Below are 18,433 nucleotides of genomic sequence, written 5' to 3'. Positions count from 1 at the left end.
CGGGGACGTGGACGTGCAGAGAGGGATAAACCGGGTCGGGGGAGGGATGGACAGACGGAGGGACGGACGGAGGGACGGAGGGCTGGGAGGCTGGGGGGGGCCGGGGGGGACAGGCAGCACCAGGCAAGACGGACGGACGCGGGGGGAGACCCCCGGCCTTGGGCTGTCCTCGGCCCCCGTCCCCACCCCGGGTGTCCGGGGGGGACGGACACACAGGTCCCCGTCCCCGCGTGTCCCCAGGCCACCGTCACCAGTGGGAACCTGCGCACCCATCACCCACGCGTGTGACACGTCCCCCCCGTGGAATGGACACGGGGATGGACAGAGGGACAGGACGGGGACCCCCGTAACCGTGTGTGCGCACACGCATGTGCTCGGGACCGCGTCCCCCGGCTGCGGTGGGAGGGGGGTGACGTCTCCGGCAGCCTCGGCCGTGGGACGCTGGGGGATCTTGGGGCGGGGGGGGGGGGGACGCCCGGACCCGTCCTCTGTGCGCGGGGTGGCAGGGAGTGTCCGGCTGCTCCCCGCCCCGGGATGCCCACCCGCATCCCGCATCCCACAGCATCCCGCAGCATCCCGCAACATCCCATCTCCCACAGCATGCTGTGGCATCGCTCAGCATCCCGCATCCCGCAGCATCCCATGGCATCCCTCAGCATCCCACATCCCGCAGCATCCCACATCCCTTGGCACCCCGCACCCCGCGGCATCCTGCATCCCACCTTGCACATCCCGCATCCCATGGCACCCTGCATCCTGCATCCCGTGGCATCCCGCACTCCACATCCTGCATCCCGCCTCGCGCATCCCGCATCCCGAGGCATCCCGCATCCCGAGGCATCCTGCACCCTGCAGCATCCCGCATCCCACAGCATCCCGCCTCACGCATCCCATGGCACCCCGCACCCTGTGGCATCCCATATCCCATGGCATCCCGCACCCCACACCCTGCGGCATCCTGCTTCATGCATCCCACATCCCATGGCACCCTGCATGCTGCATCCTGCATCCCGCATCCCGCATCCCACATCCCATGGCACCCCGCAGCGTCCCGCACCCTGCACCCCGCAGCATCCCGTGTCCCGCACCCTGCGGCATCCCGCGTCCCGCACCCTGCAGCATCCAGCATCCCGCATCCCGCATCCCACACCCGCGGCATCCTGCACCCCGCAGCATCCCGCGTCCTGCACCCCGCAGCATCCCGCACCCCGCAGCATCCCACACCCCGCGGCATCCCGCATCCCGCAGCATCCCGCGTCCCGCACCCCGTGGCATCCCACACCCCGCAGCATCCCGCATCCCGCATCCCACACCCCGCGGCATCCCGCGTCCCGCACCCCGTGGCATCCCGCGTCCCGCACCCCGCGGCATCCCGCAGCATCCCGCATCCCGCGGCATCCCGCCTCACGCATCCCGCACCCCGCGGCATCCCGCGTCCCGAACCCCGCGGCATCCCGCATCCCGCAGCATCCCGCATCCCGCACCCCGCGGCATCCCGCACCCCGCGGCATCCCGCATCCCGCACCCCGCAGCGTCCCGCACCCCGCGGCATCCCGCGTCCCGCACCCCGCGGCATCCCGCGTCCCGCGGCGTGGCGGGGGGCGGCGGGCGGGAAGGGGAGTTTCCGCCGCCGCCTCTTTGTATATTCCGCGCTCACGGCCGCATTATTCGGGAGAAAATGAATCTTTCATGAGTGATTTGTCGCCGCCCGCCCGGCCCCGCGTTGTTTAATGTTTCAATTTGGAGGAAGCAAACATTCAATCAGGCGGATTAACTGGGTAATGCCGCCCATCGCTCAAGCTGTCGGCCGCGCCAGCGCCCGCCGGGACGGGGACGGACCCCCGGGCTGGGCCGGGACCCCCGCGGGCCCGCGGCGTCCCCACGGGGTCCCCACAGGGTCCCCACGGGGTCCCACGGGGTCCCCACGGGGCCCCGGCCGGGATGGGGAGCGGGGCGGGGGCAGCGCGGGCACAGGGGTGGGGTGGGCAGGGGACCGGGATGGGGACACGGCACGGGCACAGGGATTGGGACAGGGCATGGTGACATGGATGGGACAGGGCATGGTGACAGGGATGGGGACATGGATGGGGACACAGCACGGACACAGGAATGGGGACAGGGCATGGTGACATGGATGGGGACACGGCACGGGCACAGGGATGGGGACAGGGCATGGTGACATGGATGGGGACATGGATGGGGACACAGCACGGACACAGGAATGGGGACAGGGCATGGTGACATGGATGGGGACACGGCACAGTGACATGGATGGGGACATGGCACGGTGACATGGATGGGGTCACGGCACGGGCACAGGGATGGGGACAGGGCATGGTGACATGGATGGGGACACGGCACGGTGACATGGATGGGGTCACGGCACGGGCACAGGGATGGGGACAGGGCATGGGGACATGGATGGGGACATGGCACGGGCACAGGGATGGGGATAGGGCATGGTGACATGGATGGGGACATGGCACGGGCACAGGGATGGGGACACGGCATGGTGACATGGATGGGGACATGGCACGGACACAGGGATGGGGACAGGGCATGGTGACATGGATGGGACAGGGCATGGTGACATGGATGGGGACATGGCACGGACACAGGGATAGGGACAGGGCATGGTGACATGGATGGGGACATGGCACGGGCACAGGGATGGGGACACGGCATGGTGACATGGATGGGGACATGGCACGGACACAGGGATGGGGACAGGGCATGGTGACATGGATGGGACAGGGCATGGTGACATGGATGGGGACATGGCACGGACACAGGGATAGGGACAGGGCATGGTGACATGGATGGGGACACGGCACGGACACAGGGATGGGGACACGGCATGGTGACATGGATGGGGACACGGCACGGTGGCATGGATGGGGACACGGCACGGACACAGGGATGGGGACAGGGCATGGTGACAGGGATGGGGACACGGCACGGTGACATGGATGGGGACACAGCACGGACACAGGGATGGGGACACGGCATGGTGACATGGATGGGGACACGGCACGGTGACATGGATGGGGACACGGCACGGACACAGGGATGGGGACACGGCATGGTGACATGGATGGGGACGCGGATGGGGACATGGCAAGGGGACAGGGCACAGGGACGGGGACATGGCATGGTGACGCGGATGGGGACATGGCCAGGGGACAGGGCACGGGGACGGGGACATGGCAAGGGGATGGTGACAGGGATGGGGACACGGCACGGGCACAGGGACAGGACAGGGGGACATGGCATGGGGTCAAGGGCAGGCGTGGGGACATGGCGCAGGGCACGGGGACAGGGGTGGGGACAGGGACAGGGGAGATGGCAAGGGGACACACGGACGGACACAGGGACGGAGACAGGACACAGGGACAGGACACGGGGACGGGACACGGGGATGGGACATGGGGACAGGACACGGGGACAGGACACAGGGACAGGGATGGGACACGGGGACCCATGGATGGGACCCACGGATGGGACCCATCGACGGACACAGGGACAGGGACAGGACATGGGGACGGGACACGGGGACGGGACACGGGGATGGGACACGGGGACAGGACACGGGGACGGGACACAGGGACAGGGACAGGACACGGGGATGGGACATGGGGACAGGACACAGGGACAGGGACAGGACACGGAGACGGGACACGGGGACAGGGACAGGACACGGGGACAGGACACAGGGACAGGGACAGGACACGGAGACGGGACACAGGGACAGGGACAGGACACGGGGACAGGGACGGGACACAGGGACCCATGGATGGGACCCACGGATGGGACCCACAGACGGACACAGGGACAGGGACGGGACACGGGGACGGGACACGGGGACAGGGACAGGGACAGGACACAGGGACGGGGGCACGGGGACGGGACACGGGGACAGGACACGGGGACAGGACACGGGGACAGGACTTGGGGACTCACGGACAGGACCCACAGACGGCACCGGGGGGGTGACGGGCAGCTGGTGCAGGAGGGGGACCCCCCCCGCCATGGCCACGGGGTCCCCAATTCCCCCCCCCGTCACCCCCCCTTGTCCTGGAGGGGTCTGTGTGTACGGGGGGGGTGTGTCTGTCTGTCTGTCTGTCTGCTGGGGGGCGTGTTGGTCTGTCTAGGGGGGGTCTGGAGGGGGGTGGGGGGGGTCTGTCTGTCGGGGGGGTCTGTCTGTCGGGGGGTCGGTCTGTCTGTCTGTCGGGGGGGTCTGTCTGTCGGGGGGTCGGTCTGTCGGGGGGTCGGTCTGTCTGTCTGTCGGGGGGGGGTCTGTCTGTCGGGGGGGGTGTCTGTCTGTCTGTCGGGGGGGGTCTGTCGGGGGGGTCGGTCTGTCGGGGGGAGTCTGTCGGGGGGGTCTGTCTGTCTGTGGGGGTGTCTGTCTGTCTGTCGGGGGGGGGTCTGTCGGGGGGGGTCTGTCTGCCGGGGGGGTCGGTCTGTCGGGGGGGGTCTGTCTGTCTGGGGGGGGTGTCTGTCTGTCTGTCAGGGGGGGTCTGTCGGGGGGGTCGGTCTGTCGGGGGGGTCGGTCTGTCGGGAGGGGTCTGTCTGTCTGGGGGGGGTGTCTGTCTGTCTGTCGGGGGGGGCTGGATACGCCCCGTTCCCTCCTTAATTGCTCGGCGGTGATTTACGGCGCCGCCGGGACGGGCGGGGGGGAATGGGGAGGGGGGGGGACTGGGAGGACCCCGGCGTCCGGGAGTGCCCCCCCCGCCGCAGGCTGCCGGGACCCCCCCCGGGGATGGGGGACCCCCCGTGTCCCAGTACCGGGGGGGCGGAATGGGGGGGTCCCGTACGGCCGGGGAGGGGTCCGCTAACGGGGGGGGGGGGGGCGAGTCGGGCGGGGGGTCCCATCCCGGCGGGGGGGGTCCCGGTGCCGGTGCGGGGGGTGGGGTCCCGGTGCTGGGGGGGGGGGGTGTCCCGGTGCGGGGGGGGTCCCGGTGCCGGGGGGGGGTCCCGGTGCGGGGGGGGGTCCCGGTGCCGGTGCCGTGCGGGGGGGTCCGGGGGGGGTCAGCGGAGCGGAGCGGCCGCCGCGCTGATCAATATTCGATTTAGGTGCTAATTCGCCGCCGCCGGAGCTGTCAGCGGGTGATGGATGGGGGGCGGCGGGGGGCGGGGGGGCGGGGGGCGGCGGGGGGGGGCCGGGGGCGGGGGGGGGCAGGGGGCGGCGGGGGGCGGCGGGAGCGGCGGGGGGCGGTGAACAATGGGCCGGGGGGGGGGCCGGGGCACGGACCCCCGGCACCGGGACCCCCGACCCCCCCCCCCGGACCCGAGCCCCCCATCGCCGGGACCCCCCATCCCCGGGGAGGGGTCGGCAGCAGCGGGGTGAGGGACCCCCCATAGCCAGAGTGTGGGACCCCCCCCATAGCCAGAGTGTGGGACCCCCCCCCAGGGTAAGGGACCCCCACCAGGGTAAGGGACCCCCTAAGCAGCCCCTTCTGGACCAGGGGACCCCCCGACCGGCCCCCCACCCCCAGGACATCCCCTAACCAGGCTATGGGACCCCCTAACCAGGGGCTGGGGACCCCATTACCAGCCCCTCCTGTGCCTGGGGACCCCAAAACCGGGGTAAGGGACCCCCTAACCAGCCCCTTCTGGGCCAGAGGGTCCCCTAACCAGGTTGGGGACCCCAGAGCCAGGTTGGGGACCCCAGAACCAGGGTAAGGGACCCCCTTAACCAGGGTAAGGGACCCCATCACCAGCCCCTTCTGGGTCAGGGGACCCCATAACCAAGCCGGGGTCCCCCTTAACCAGGGCTGGGGACCCCAGAACGAGGCTATGGGACCCCCTCCTAATCAGGCTGGGGACCCCAGAACCAGGGTAAGGGAGCCCCTTAAACAGGGTAAGGGACCCCCTAACCAGGTAAAGGACCCCATCACCAGCCCCTTCTGGGCCAGGGGACCCCATAACCAGGGTGGGGACCCCCTAACCAGACTATGGGACCCCCTAAACAGGGCATGGGACCCCCTAACCAGGCTGGGGACCCCATAATCAGGCAGGGGACCCCAGAATCAGGCTATGGGACCCCCCTAACCAGGCTGGGGACCCTATGACCAAGCTGGGGACCCCCTAACCAGGCCGGGGACCCCATAATCAGGCTGGGGACCTCATAACCAAGCCGGGGACCCCTTAACCAGGCTGGGGACCCCTTAACTAGGCTGGGGATCCTGTAACCAAGCCGGGGACCCCCTAACCAGGCTATGGGACCCCCTAACCAAGCCAGGGACCCCCAAACCAGGCTATGAGACCCCCAAACCAAACCGGGGACCCCCTAACCAAGCTGAGGACCCTAAAACCAGGCTATGAGACCCCCTAACCAATCCGGGGACCCCCAAACCAGCCCCCCCCCCCCGGACACCCCAATAACCATCCTCCCCCTGCCAAGCTCCCACGGGAAAGCAGTGGGGACCCCCCCCCCCCCAGTGCTGCCCCCCCTCCCAATTCCCCCCCCGCCCCGCTCCCACCCGCCCGAAGATGGATGGCGGCGGCGGCGCCGCGCGTTAATTAACACTTGAGTTAATTAGTTCGGGCCCATTTACGAGTAAAATGTTTTTATTAGGGAATTTGCATGGCGGCGCGGGGTGATGGATGGGGCGTCCCCGGGGGCCCCCCCCGCCGTAAACAGGCATCAATCAGGGGGGGCGGGGGGGGGGACCCCGAGGGGGGGCTGATATTGGCGGGGGGGGTGCTCGGGGGGGGGGTGTTGGAGCTGGGAGGGGGTATTGGGGTGGGGGGGGATGTTGGGGTGCGTTTGGGGGGGGGGTCCTCCCCGGGGCCCCGTTACCCCGTGTCCCTACTGACGGGCCCGTCCCGGGGCGGTGCTGCCCCCTGGCGGAGGCGGAGGGGCACTGCGGGGCGGCCGGAGCGGCCCCGCGGACCCCCGGACCCCTGCCCTGCCCCTCCATGCTCCCCTATACTCCCCTATAGCCTCCCCAAGCCTCCCTATACCCCCATATCCTCTATTCTTTCCATATCCCCCCCATAACCCCTATACCTCCCCATAGCCGCTATAGCCCCCATGTCCCCTATACCCCCCATGTCCCCTATAGCCCCCATAGCCCCTATACCCCCCCATATCTCCTATACCCCCCATAGCCCTATAGCCCCCCATATCCCCTATAGCCCCCATAGCCCCTATACTCCCCTATATCCCTTATACCCCCCATAGTCCCTATACCCCCCCATGTCCCCTATACCCCACCATAACCCCTATAGCCCCCCAAACCACCTTATACTCCCATATTCCCTATAGGCCCCCATAGCTCCTATAACCCATATAGCACCTATAGACCCATATAGCTCTCAAACCCCCTTATAGCCCCCATATCTTCCTATGCCCCTATATCCCTCATAGCCCCTATACCCCCATACCCTGCTGTACCCCCTTTATCCCCCGATATCCCCTATACACCCCCATATCCCCCTATGGCCCCTATACCCCCATACCGTCCCATAACCCCCCATATCCCCTATACCCCCCCGTACGCCCTATACCCCCCCATATCCTCTATACCCCCCATACCCCCCATATCCTCCTAACCCCCCCATACCGCCCCATATCCCCTATACCCCCCCATGTCCCCTATAGCCCCTATACCCCCCCTATGCCCCCCTATGGCCCCCATACCCCCCCGCCCCTCGGTTACGGCTCGGGCGGGCGGCGGCAGCCGATAAATCTTCATCAGGCGGCGGGTGATTAGCGGGGGGGCGGGGGGCGGGCCCTGCCCATTAGCGCTAATGGGAAGATGGAGAGGGGCTGCCGGGCGCCCCCCACCCCCCCGACCCCCCCCTCCGACCCCCCCCGATCCCTCCCCGACCCCCCCGGGCCGCCCCGACACGGGGCTCGCGTCCGCCGCAGCGATCGTCGGGCCGGGAGGGGCGAAGTGGGGGGGCACGGGAGGATGGAGGGGGGGTGGATGCTGGAGGGTGGGTCCTGGGGGGGCCCTGGGGGTCCCTGGGGAGGGCCTAATGGTCCTGGGGGGTCCCTGGGGGTCCCTAATGGTCCTGGGGGGGCCCTGGGGGTCCCTGGGGGGGCCCTAATGGTCCTGGGGGGTCCCTGGGGGTCCCTAATGGTCCTGGGGGGTCTATAGGGGTCCTTAATGGTCCTAGGGGGGACCCCGATAGTCCTGGGGGGTCCGTAATGGTCTTGGGGGGGCCCTGGGGGGCCCTGGGGGGTTCCTAATGGTCCTGGGGGGTCCCTGGGGGTCCCTAATGGTCCTGGGGGGTCTATAGGGGTCCTTAATGGTCCTAGGGGGGTCCCCAATAGTCCTGGGGGGTCCCTGGGGGTCCGTAATGGTCTTGGGGGGGCCCTGGGGGGCCCTGGGGGGTCCGTAATGGTCCTGGGGGGGCCCTGGGGGGCCCTGGGGGGTTCCTAATGGTCCCGGGGGGTCCCTGGGGGTCCCTAATGGTCCTGGGGGGTCTATAGGGGTCCTTAATGGTCGTAGGGGGGACCCCGATAGTCCTGGGGGGTCTCTGGGAGTCCGTAATGGTCCTGGAGGGGCCCTGGGGGGCCCTGGGGGGTCCGTAATGGTCCTGGGGGGGCCCTGGGGGGCCCTGGGGGGTTCCTAATGGTCCTGGGGGGTCCCTGGGGGTCCCTAATGGTCCTGGGGAGTCTATAGGGGTCCTTAATGGTCCTAGGGGGGACCCCGATAGTCCTGGGGGGTCTCTGGGGGTCCGTAATGGTCCTGGGGGGTCTATAGGGGTCCTTAATGGTCCTAGGGGGGACCCCGATAGTCCTGGGGGGTCTCTGGGAGTCCGTAATGGTCCTGGAGGGGCCCTGGGGGGCCCTGGGGGGTCCGTAATGGTCCTGGGGGGGCCCTGGGGGTCCCTGGGGGGTTCCTAATGGTCCTGGGGGGTCCCTGGGGGTCCCTAATGGTCCTGGGGAGTCTATACGGGTCCCTAATGGTCCTAGGGGGGTCCCTGGGGGTCCCTAATGGTCCTGGGGGGCCCTGGGGGTCCCTGGGGGGGGCCTAATGGTCCTGGGGGGGTCCCTGGGGGTCCCTAATGGTCCGGGGGGGGCCCTGGGGGTCCCTGGGGGTCCCTGGGGGGGCCTAATGGTCCTGGGGGGTCCCTGGGGGTCCCTAATGGTCCTGGGGGGTCTATAGGGGTCCTTAATGGTCCTAGGGGGGACCCCGATAGTCCTGGGGGGTCCCTGGGGGTCCGTAATGGTCTTGGGGGGGCCCTGGGGGGCCGTGGGGGTCCGTAATGGTCCTGGGGGGGCCCTGGGGGGTTCCTAATGGTCCCGGGGGGTCCCTGGGGGTCCCTAATGGTCCTGGGGGGTCTATAGGGGTCCTTAATGGTCCTAGGGGGGACCCCGATAGTCCTGGGGGGTCCCTGGGGGTCCGTAATGGTCCTGGAGGGGCCCTGGGGGGTCCGTAATGGTCCTGGGGGGGCCCTGGGGGGCCCTGGGGGGTTCCTAATGGTCCTGGGGGGTCCCTGGGGGTCCCTAATGGTCCTGGGGAGTCTATACGGGTCCCTAATGGTCCTAGGGGGGTCCCTGGGGGTCCCTAATGGTCCTGGGGGGTCCTGGGGGTCCCTAATGGTCCTGTGGAGGGGCCCCTGGGGGTCCCTAATGGTCCTGGGGGGTCTATAGGGGTCCTTAATGGTCCTAGGGGGGGTCCCTGGGGGTCCGTAATGGTCCTGGAGGGGCCCTGGGGGTCCCTGGGGGTCCGTAATGGTCCTGGGGAGGGTCCCCGATATTCCTGGGGGGGTCTCTCGGGGTCCCTAATAGTCCTGGGGGGCTCCCCGATGGTCCTGGGGGATCTCTAATGGTCCTGAGGGGGTCCTTGGGGTCCCCGATGGTCCTAGGGGGGGTCCCTGGGGGTCTCTAATGGTCCGGCGGGGTCCCTGGGGTCCCTGATGGTCCTGAGGGGCCCCTGGGGGTCCCTAATGGTCCTGGGGGAGGGGGGGCTGTCCCCGATGGTCCTGGGGGGGGTGTCTCTGGGGGTCCCTAATGGTCCTGGGGGGGGTCCTTGGGGTCCCCGATGGTCCGGGGGGGGGTCCCTAATGGTCCTGGGGGGAGGGTCCCCCATAGTCCTGGAGAGTCCCTGGGGGTCCCTAATGGTCCTGTGGGGGTCCCCGATGGTCCTGGGGGGTCTCTGGGGGACCTAGTTATCCGGGGGGGCCTGGGGGGGGGTCCCTGGTGCCTCCAGGAGGTTCCTGAGGGTCCCCAATGGTCCTAGGAGGCCCTTGGGGGTCCCTAAAAGTCCGAGGGGGGGCCTGGGGGGGGTCTCTGGGCCTCCCAGGGGCTTTGGGGGGGTCCTGGGGGGGTCGGGGGGGTCCCTGGGAGGTCGTTGGGAGTTCCTGGGCTTCCCAGGGGCTTTAGGGGGTGCTGGGGGGGTCTGGGGGGGGTCCCTGGGCTTCCCAGGGGCTTTGGGGGGGTCCTGGGGGGTCCTGGGGGGGTCCCTGAGCCTCCTAGGGGCTTTTGGGGGGGTCCTGGGCCTCCCAGGGGCTTTGGGGGGGGGTCTGGGGGGGTCCCTGGGCCTCCCAGGGGCTTTGGGGGGGTCAGGGGGGGTTCCTGGGTGGGGAAGACCCCAGCTCAGCCCCCCCAGCCCCATTGCCATGGCGGCCCCCCCGCTAAACTACATCTCCCATGGTGCCCCGCGGCGCGGCGCTTCCCGGCATGCCCCGCGCCCCCCCCCCGCCACGCGGCACCGCGATTCCGCCCCGCGCCGGCAGCAGGTGAGGGCGGGGGCGGGGGGGGCGGTCGCCATGGCAACGGGGGGTCGGGGGGGGACCCCGAAAGCATCCCCCCCCCGCGGGGACCCCCCCCACACCCCAGGACTGGGGAGGGGGGAGACCCTGTAACCGCCCCCCCCCCGCACCCCGTAACTGTCCCCCCCTGCACCCATAACCCCCCCCGCACCCCGTAACTGCCCCCCTGCACCCCGTAACCCCCTCTGCACCCCATAACTGCCCCCCTGCACCCCATAACCGCCCCCCCCTTGCAATGCACCCCCTCATGCGCTGCACCCACTCCCCTGCACCCCATAACCCCCCTCCCCAACTGCTCTGCACCCCATAACCCCCCCCGCACCCCATAACCCCCCTCCGCACCCCATAACCCGCCTCTGCACCCCATAACCCCCCTCCCCAACTGCTCTGCACCCCATAACCCCCCTCCGCACCCCATAACCCCCCTCCGCACCCCATAACCCGCCTCTGCACCCCATAACCCCCCTCCCCAACTGCTCTGCACCCCATAACCCCCCCCTGCACCCCATAACCCCCCTCCGCACCCCATAACCCGCCTCTGCACCCCATAACCCCCCTCCCCAACTGCTCTGCACCCCATAACCCCCCTCTGCACCCCATAACCCCCCTCCCCAACTGCTCTGCACCCCATAGCCCCCCCTCTGCACCCCATAACCCCCCTCCCCAACTGCTCTGCACCCCATAACCCCCCTCTGCACCCCATAACCCCCCTCCCCAACTGCTCTGCACCCCATAGCCCCCCCTCTGCACCCCATAACCCCCCTCCCCAACTGCTCTGCACCCCATAACCCCCCTCTGCACCCCATAACCCCCCTCCCCAACTGCTCTGCACCCCATAACCCCCCCCTGCACCCCATAACCCCCCTCCGCACCCCATAACCCGCCCTCTGCACCCCATAACCCCCCTCCCCAACTGCTCTGCACCCCATAACCCCCCTCTGCACCCCATAACCCGCCTCTGCACCCCATAACCCCCCTCCCCAACTGCTCTGCACCCCATAACCCACCTCTGCACCCCATAACCCCCCTCCCCAACTGCTCTGCACCCCATAACCCCCCCTCTGCACCCCATAACCCCCCTCCCCAACTGCTCTGCACCCCATAACCCACCTCTGCACCCCATAACCCCCCTTCTGTACCCCATAACCCCCCCCCCGTCTCTCCCCCAGCCCCCCCTGAGCCATGGCGGCCGCCAAACCCCCCCCGGAGCATCTCTTCAACCCCACAACCGACACCGACCCCCTGGCCGGGCTGGGCACCAAGTGAGGGCTCGGGGGCGCCGTGGGGCGGAGGGGACGCCGTGGGGCGGAGGGGACGCCGTGGGGTGGAGGGGACGCTGTGGGGCAGAGGGGATGCCGTGGGGTGGAGGGGACGCTGTGGGGTGGAGGGGATGCCGTGGGGCAGAGGGGACGCTGTGGGGTGGAGGGGACGCCGTGGGGTGGAGGGGACGCCGTGGGGTGGAGGGGATGCCGTGGGGCGGAGGGGATGCCGTGGGGCAGAGGGGACGCCGTGGGGCGGAGGGGATGCCGTGGGTCTGACAGCGTGGGAGATGTGGGTGCCAGGACGCGGCACCGTGGGTCGGGTCCGCCGTGGGTCCAGCGCCGTCTCCCCGCAGGTTGCCGGCCATGCTGCCCCCCGGGCCGGCCCGGCAATGGCTGGAGGCGCGGCGGGCGGGGGTCCGGCCGTGGGGCTCCTTCCTGGACCAGCGGCGTTTCGGGGTGCCCCGGAATTTCGGGGAGCTCTGCCAGCGCCTGAGCCACAACGCCGAGCACTTCCAGAGCAACTACCTCTTCGTCTTCCTCGGCCTCATCCTCTACTGCCTGTGAGCTGGGGGGCGGGGGGGGGCTTCTGGGGGGCAGGTTTGGGGTCGGGGGGGGGCTGCGGGGCAGGGTGGGGGGTGAGGGGTGGGGGCTGTGGGGGGGCTGCTGTGGGGCAGGGTGGGGGGTGAGGGGTGGGGGTTCTGGGGCAGGTTTGGGGCAGGGGGGTGCCGTGGGGCAGGTTGGGGTGGGGCTGGCCATGGGGAAGCCCCCCGCCCCCCCCCCGAGGCCGCTCTGCCCCACATCTGCCCCACATCTGCCCCCCAGCGTCACCTCCCCCCTGCTACTGGTGGCTCTGGGGGTTTTCTTCGGGGCCTGCTACGTCGTCCGCCTGCGCGCCCAGCAGGCCCCCCTCGTCCTCCTGGGTGCGCACTGGGGGCACTGGGGGGACTGGGGGGCGCTGGGAAGGACTGGGAGAGCATAAGGGGGTCACTGGGAGGGACTGGGGAGGCACTGGGAGGGACTGGGAGGGACTGGGAGAGCATAAGGGGGTCACTGGGAGGGACTGGGAGGGACTGGGAGAGCATAAGGGGTGCACTGGGAGGGACTGGGAGAGCATAAGGGGGGCACTGGGAGGGACTGAGAAGGACTGGGAGAGCATAAGGGGGGCACTGGGAGGGACTGAGAAGGACTGGGAGGGACTGGGAGAGCATAAGGGGGGCACTGGGAGGGACTGGGGAGGCACTGGGAGGGACTGGGAGGGACTGGGAGAGCATAAGGGGGTCACTGGGAGGGACTGGGAGGGACTGGGAGAACATAAGGGGTGCACTGGGAGGGACTGGGAGAGCATAAGGGGGGCACTGGGAGGGACTGAGAAGGACTGGGAGAGCATAAGGGGGGCACTGGGAGGGACTGAGAAGGACTGGGAGGGACTGGGAGAGCATAAGGGGGGCACTGGGAGGGACTGGGGGGGTGCTGGGAAGGACAGGGAGAGCATAAGGGGGGCACTGGAAGGGACTGGGAGAGCATAACGGGGGCACTGGGAGGGACTAGGAAGAACTGGAAGAGCACAAGGGGGGCACTGGGAGGGACTGGGAAGGACTGGGAGATTGTGAGGGAGGCACTGGGAGGGATTGGAAGAGCTTCAGGGGGGCACTGGGAGGGACTGGGGGGGCACTGGGACTGACTGGGAGGTTGTGGGGAGGGACCGAGGGGCACTGGGCGGGACTGGGAAGACCTGTGGGGGCACTGGGAGCACTGGGAGGGGGGATTTGGGTGGCCCTGGGGGGCACTAGGAGCAATTGGGAATTGGGGGGGGGGGGCTCAGCGCACCCCCAACCCCCCCTGTACCCCCAGGGCGGGAGCTGACCCCGGCCCACCAGTACGGGCTGGCCGGGGGGGTCTCGCTCCCCGTCTTCTGGCTGGCGGGGGCCGGCGCCGCCGTCTTCTGGGTGCTGGGTGAGAGACCCCCCCCCCAAAACACCCCCCCCACCCCCCCTGAGACCCCCAACCCCCCCCAGCCCCGTGCGGTGCCCCCCGGTGGGGAGGGGGCTTTGGGGCCCTCCCTGACCCCCTTGTCCCCCCAGGGGCCACGCTGGTGGTGATCGGGTCCCATGCCGCCCTGCGCCAGCTGGAGCCCCCCGAGACCCCCGAGCTGCAGATGGAGCCAGTGTGAGCCCCCGGAGACCCCCCAGATCCTCCTCGGAGACCCCCCCAAATCTTCCCCAGAGACCCCCCCAAATACCCCCTCAGAGATCCCCCAAACCCCTCCTGGAGACCCCCCCAATCCCCGTCGGAGACCCCCCCAAATCCCCCCTGGAGACCCCCCCAAATACCCCTTCAGAGACCCCCCAAATACCCCCTTGGAGACCCCCCCAGATCCCCCATGGACACCCTCCAAATCCCCCCTGGAGACCCCCCCAAATCCCCCCCTGGAGACCCCCCCAAATCCCCCCTCAGAGACCCGCCAAATACCCCCTTGGAGACCCCCCCAGATCCCCCATGGACACCCCCCAAACCCCTCCTGGAGACCCCCCCAATCCCCCTCGGAGACCCCCCCAAATCCCCCCTGGAGACCCCCCCAAATACCTCCTCAGAGACCCCCCAAATACCCCCTTGGAGACCCCCCCAAATCCCCCCTGGAGACCCCCCCAAATCCCCCCTCAGAGACCCCCCAAACCCCTCCTGGAGACCCCCCCAAATCCCCCTTGGAGACCCCTCCAAATACCCCCTCAGAGACCCCCCCAAATCCCCCACGGACACCCCCCAAATACCCCCTGGACACCCCCCCAAATACCCCCTCAGAGACCCCCCCAAACCCCTCCTGGAGACCCCCCCAATCCCCCTCGGAGACCCCCCCAAATCCCCCCTGGAGACCCCCCCAAATACCCCCTCAGAGACCCCCCCAAATCCCCCACGGACACCCCCCAAATCCCTCCTGGAGACCCCCCCCAAATACCCCCTCAGAGACTCCCCAAAATCTCCCCCGGAGCCCCCCCAAACCCCCTTCAGAGACCCCCCAAATACCCCCCGGCACCCCCCCCAAATACCCCCCGGCACCCCCCCCAAGTCCCCCTCGGAGACCCCCCCAAATTCCCCCTTGGAGCCCCCCAAACCCCCCTCAGAGACCCCCCCAAATCCCCCTCGGAGACCCCCCCAAATCCCCCCTGGAGCCCCCCAAATCCCCCCGGCCCCCCCCAAGCCCCCCCGGCCCCCCTTTGGGGTCCCCTCCACTGCCCCCCCCGCCCCCCCCCATGTAATAAAGCCCTTGCGTGTCTGGAGGCCACGCGTGTGAGCGGGGGGGCAGGCGTGGGGCGCGGGGGGGCGTCTGAGACACGCGTGTGCACGGCCCGTGGGCCCCCCCACGCGTGTGTGTGTGTGTGTGCCCCCCCACACGTGTGTGTGCCCCCCCCACGCGTGTGCATGGACTCTGTGTGCCCCCCCACGCGTGTGTGTGCCCCCCCCACGCGTGTGCATGGACTCTGTGTGCCCCCCCCACGCGTGTGCATGGACTCTGTGTGCCCCCCCACGTGTGTGTGTGCCCCCCCCACGCGTGTGCATGGACTCTGTGTGCACCCCCCACGCGTGTGCATGGACTCTGTGTGCCCCCCCACGCGTGTGTGTGCCCCCCCCACGCGTGTGCATGGACTCTGTGTGCACCCCCCACGCGTGTGCATGGACTCTGTGTGCCCCCCCACGCGTGTGTGTGCCCCCCCCACGCGTGTGCATGGACTCTGTGTGGCCCCCCCACGCGCGTGTGCATGGACTCTGTGTGCCCCCCCACGCGTGTGTGTGCCCCCCCACGCGTGTGCATGGACTCTGTGTGCCCCCCCCACGCGTGTGCATGGACTCTGTGTGCCCCCCCACGCGTGTGTGTGCCCCCCCCACGCGTGTGCATGGACTCTGTGTGCCCCCCCCCGCGTGTGTGTGCCCCCCCACGCGTGTGCATGGACTCTGTGTGCCCCCCCACGTGTGTGTGTGCCCCCCCCACGCGTGTGCATGGACTCTGTGTGCCCCCCCACGTGTGTGTGTGCCCCCCCCCACGTGTGCATGGACTCTGTGTGCCCCCCCACGCGTGTGTGTGCCCCCCCACGCGTGTGCATGGACTCTGTGTGCCCCCCGACGCGTGTGTGTGCCCCCCCCCGCGTGTGCATGGACTCTGTGTGCCCCCCCCACGCGTGTGCATGGACTCTGTGTGCCCCCCCACGCGTGTGTGTGCCCCCCCCCGCGTGTGCATGGACTCTGTGTGCCCCCCCACGCGTGTGCATGGACTGCGTGTGCCCCCCCACGCGTGTGTGTACCCCCCCCACGCGTGTGCATGAACTCTGTGTGCCCCCCCACGTGTGTGTGTGCCCCCCCCACGCGTGTACATGGACTCTGTGTGCCCCCCCCCGCGTGTGTGTGCCCCCCCCACGCGTGTGCAGGGACTGCGTGTGCCCCCCCACGCGTGTGTGTGCCCCCCCACACGTGTGCATGGACTCTGTGTGCCCCCCCACGCGTGTGTGTGCCCCCCCCACGGGTGTGCATGGACTCTGTGTGCCCCCCCACGCGTGTGCATGGACTCTGTGTGGCCCCCCCACGCGTGTGCATGGACTGCGTGTGCCCCCCCATGTGTGTGTGTGCCCCCCCACGCGTGTGCATGGACTCTGTGTGCCCCCCCACGTGTGTGTGTGCCCCCCCACGCGTGTGCATGGACTCTGTGTGCCCCCCCACGCGTGTGTGTGCCCCCCCCACGCGTGTGCATGGACTCTGTGTGCCCCCCCCACGCGTGTGCATGGACTCTGTGTGCCCCCCCACGCGTGTGTGTGCCCCCCCACACGTGTGCATGGACTGTGTGTGCCCCCCCCCGCGTGTGTGTGCCCCCCCCACGCGTGTGCATGGACTCTGTGTGCCCCCCCACGCGTGTGTGTGCCCCCCCACGCGTGTGCATGGACTCTGTGTGGCCCCCCCACGCGTGTGCATGGACTCTGTGTGCCCCCCCACGCGTGTGTGTGCCCCCCCCACGCGTGTACATGGACTCTGTGTGCCCCCCCACGCGTGTGTGTGCCCCCCCCGCATGTGTGTGTGCCCCCCCACGCGTGTGTGTGCCCCCCCACGCGTGTGCATGGACTGCGTGTGCCCCCCACGCGTGTGTGTGCCCCCCCACGCGTGTGCATGGACTCTGTGTGCCCCCCCACGCGTGTGTGTGCCCCCCCCACGCGTGTGCATGGACTCTGTGTGCCCCCCCACGCGTGTGCATGGACTCTGTGTGCCCCCCCACGTGTGTGTGTGCCCCCCCACGCGTGTGCATGGACTGTGTGTGCCCCCCCACGCGTGTGTGTGCCCCCCACGCGTGTGCATGGACTCTGTGTGCCCCCCCCACGCGTGTGCATGGACTCTGTGTGCCCCCCCACACATGTGTGTGCCCCCCCACGCGTGTACATGGACTCTGTGTGCCCCCCCACGCGTGTGTGTGCCCCCCCACACGTGTGCATGGACTCTGTGTGCCCCCCCACGCGTGTGTGTGCCCCCCCCGCATGTGTGTGTGCCCCCCCACGCGTGTGCATGGACTGCGTGTGCCCCCCACGCGTGTGCATGGACTCTGTGTGCCCCCCCACGCGTGTGTGTGCCCCCCCCACGCGTGTGCATGGACTCTGTGTGCCCCCCCACGCATGTGCGTGGACTCTGTGTGCCCCCCCACGCGTGTGCGTGCCCCCCCCACGTGTGCATGGACTCTGTGTGCCCCCCCCCCGCGTGTGTGTGCCCCCCCCCACGTGTGCATGGACTCTGTGTGCCCCCCCCACGCGCGTGCGTGCCCCCCCACGCGTGTGCATGGACTCTGTGTGCCCCCCCACGCGTGTGCGTGCCCCCCCCACGTGTGCATGGACTCTGTGTGCCCCCCCCACGCGTGTGTGTGCCCCCCCCCGCGTGTGCATGGACTCTGCGTGGCCCCCCCACGCGTGTGCATGGACTCTGTGTGCCCCCCCACGCGTGTGTGTGCCCCCCCACGCGTGTGCATGACTCTGTGTGCCCCCCCCACGCGTGTGTGTGCCCCCCCACGCGTGTGCATGGACTCTGTGTGCCCCCCCCCGCGTGTGTGTGCCCCCCCACGCGTGTGCATGGACTCTGTGTGCCCCCCCCCGCGTGTGTGTGCCCCCCCACGCGTGTGCATGGACTCTGTGTGCCCCCCCCACGCGTGTGTGTGCCCCCCCCACGCGTGTGCATGGACTCTGTGTGCCCCCCCCCGCGTGTGTGTGCCCCCCCCACGCGTGTGCATGGACTCTGTGTGCCCCCCCCACGCGCGTGCGTGCCCCCCCACGCGCGTGCAGGGACCGCGCGTGCCCCCCGTGGGCAGTTAGGATCGGGCGGCCGGAAGATACCGCGCTGTAGGGACAGATAGGGCCCACCCCCCCCCCGCCGATAGCCAATCGCGCTTAGCCTGTGACGCGAGCAGGCGGAAGTGACGA

At 69.6% G+C, this 18,433-nt stretch overlaps 2 protein-coding genes across 3 annotated transcripts in view; both read left to right on the top strand.

Annotated features, from left to right (window-relative positions):
- RPS19 (ribosomal protein S19) overlaps window positions 1-18,433 on the top strand; it is a 127,458-nt gene that overhangs the window by 8,885 nt on the left and 100,140 nt on the right.
- On the top strand, window positions 10,666-14,174 carry RABAC1 (Rab acceptor 1). 2 transcript variants are annotated; one of them, XM_075135022.1, is made up of 6 exons: window positions 10,666-10,698; window positions 11,901-11,993; window positions 12,347-12,553; window positions 12,816-12,913; window positions 13,845-13,946; window positions 14,075-14,174. In XM_075135022.1, exons 2-6 carry the CDS (start codon window positions 11,914-11,916, stop codon window positions 14,161-14,163), a joined length of 576 nt encoding a protein of 191 aa, XP_074991123.1. In that variant the 5' UTR covers window positions 10,666-10,698; window positions 11,901-11,913; the 3' UTR covers window positions 14,164-14,174. The 2 variants fall into 2 exon arrangements, with proteins under 2 accessions (XP_074991123.1, XP_074991124.1); XM_075135023.1 differs by lacking the exon at window positions 13,845-13,946 and having other exon boundaries at window positions 10,667-10,698.

The sequence above is a fragment of the Calonectris borealis genome, chromosome 35 (genome assembly GCF_964195595.1).
Source record: "Calonectris borealis chromosome 35, bCalBor7.hap1.2, whole genome shotgun sequence".
NCBI lineage: Eukaryota > Metazoa > Chordata > Aves > Procellariiformes > Procellariidae > Calonectris > Calonectris borealis.
The sequence above is the reverse complement of the archived record's forward strand: the minus strand, read 5'-3'. Positions and strand labels throughout refer to the sequence as shown.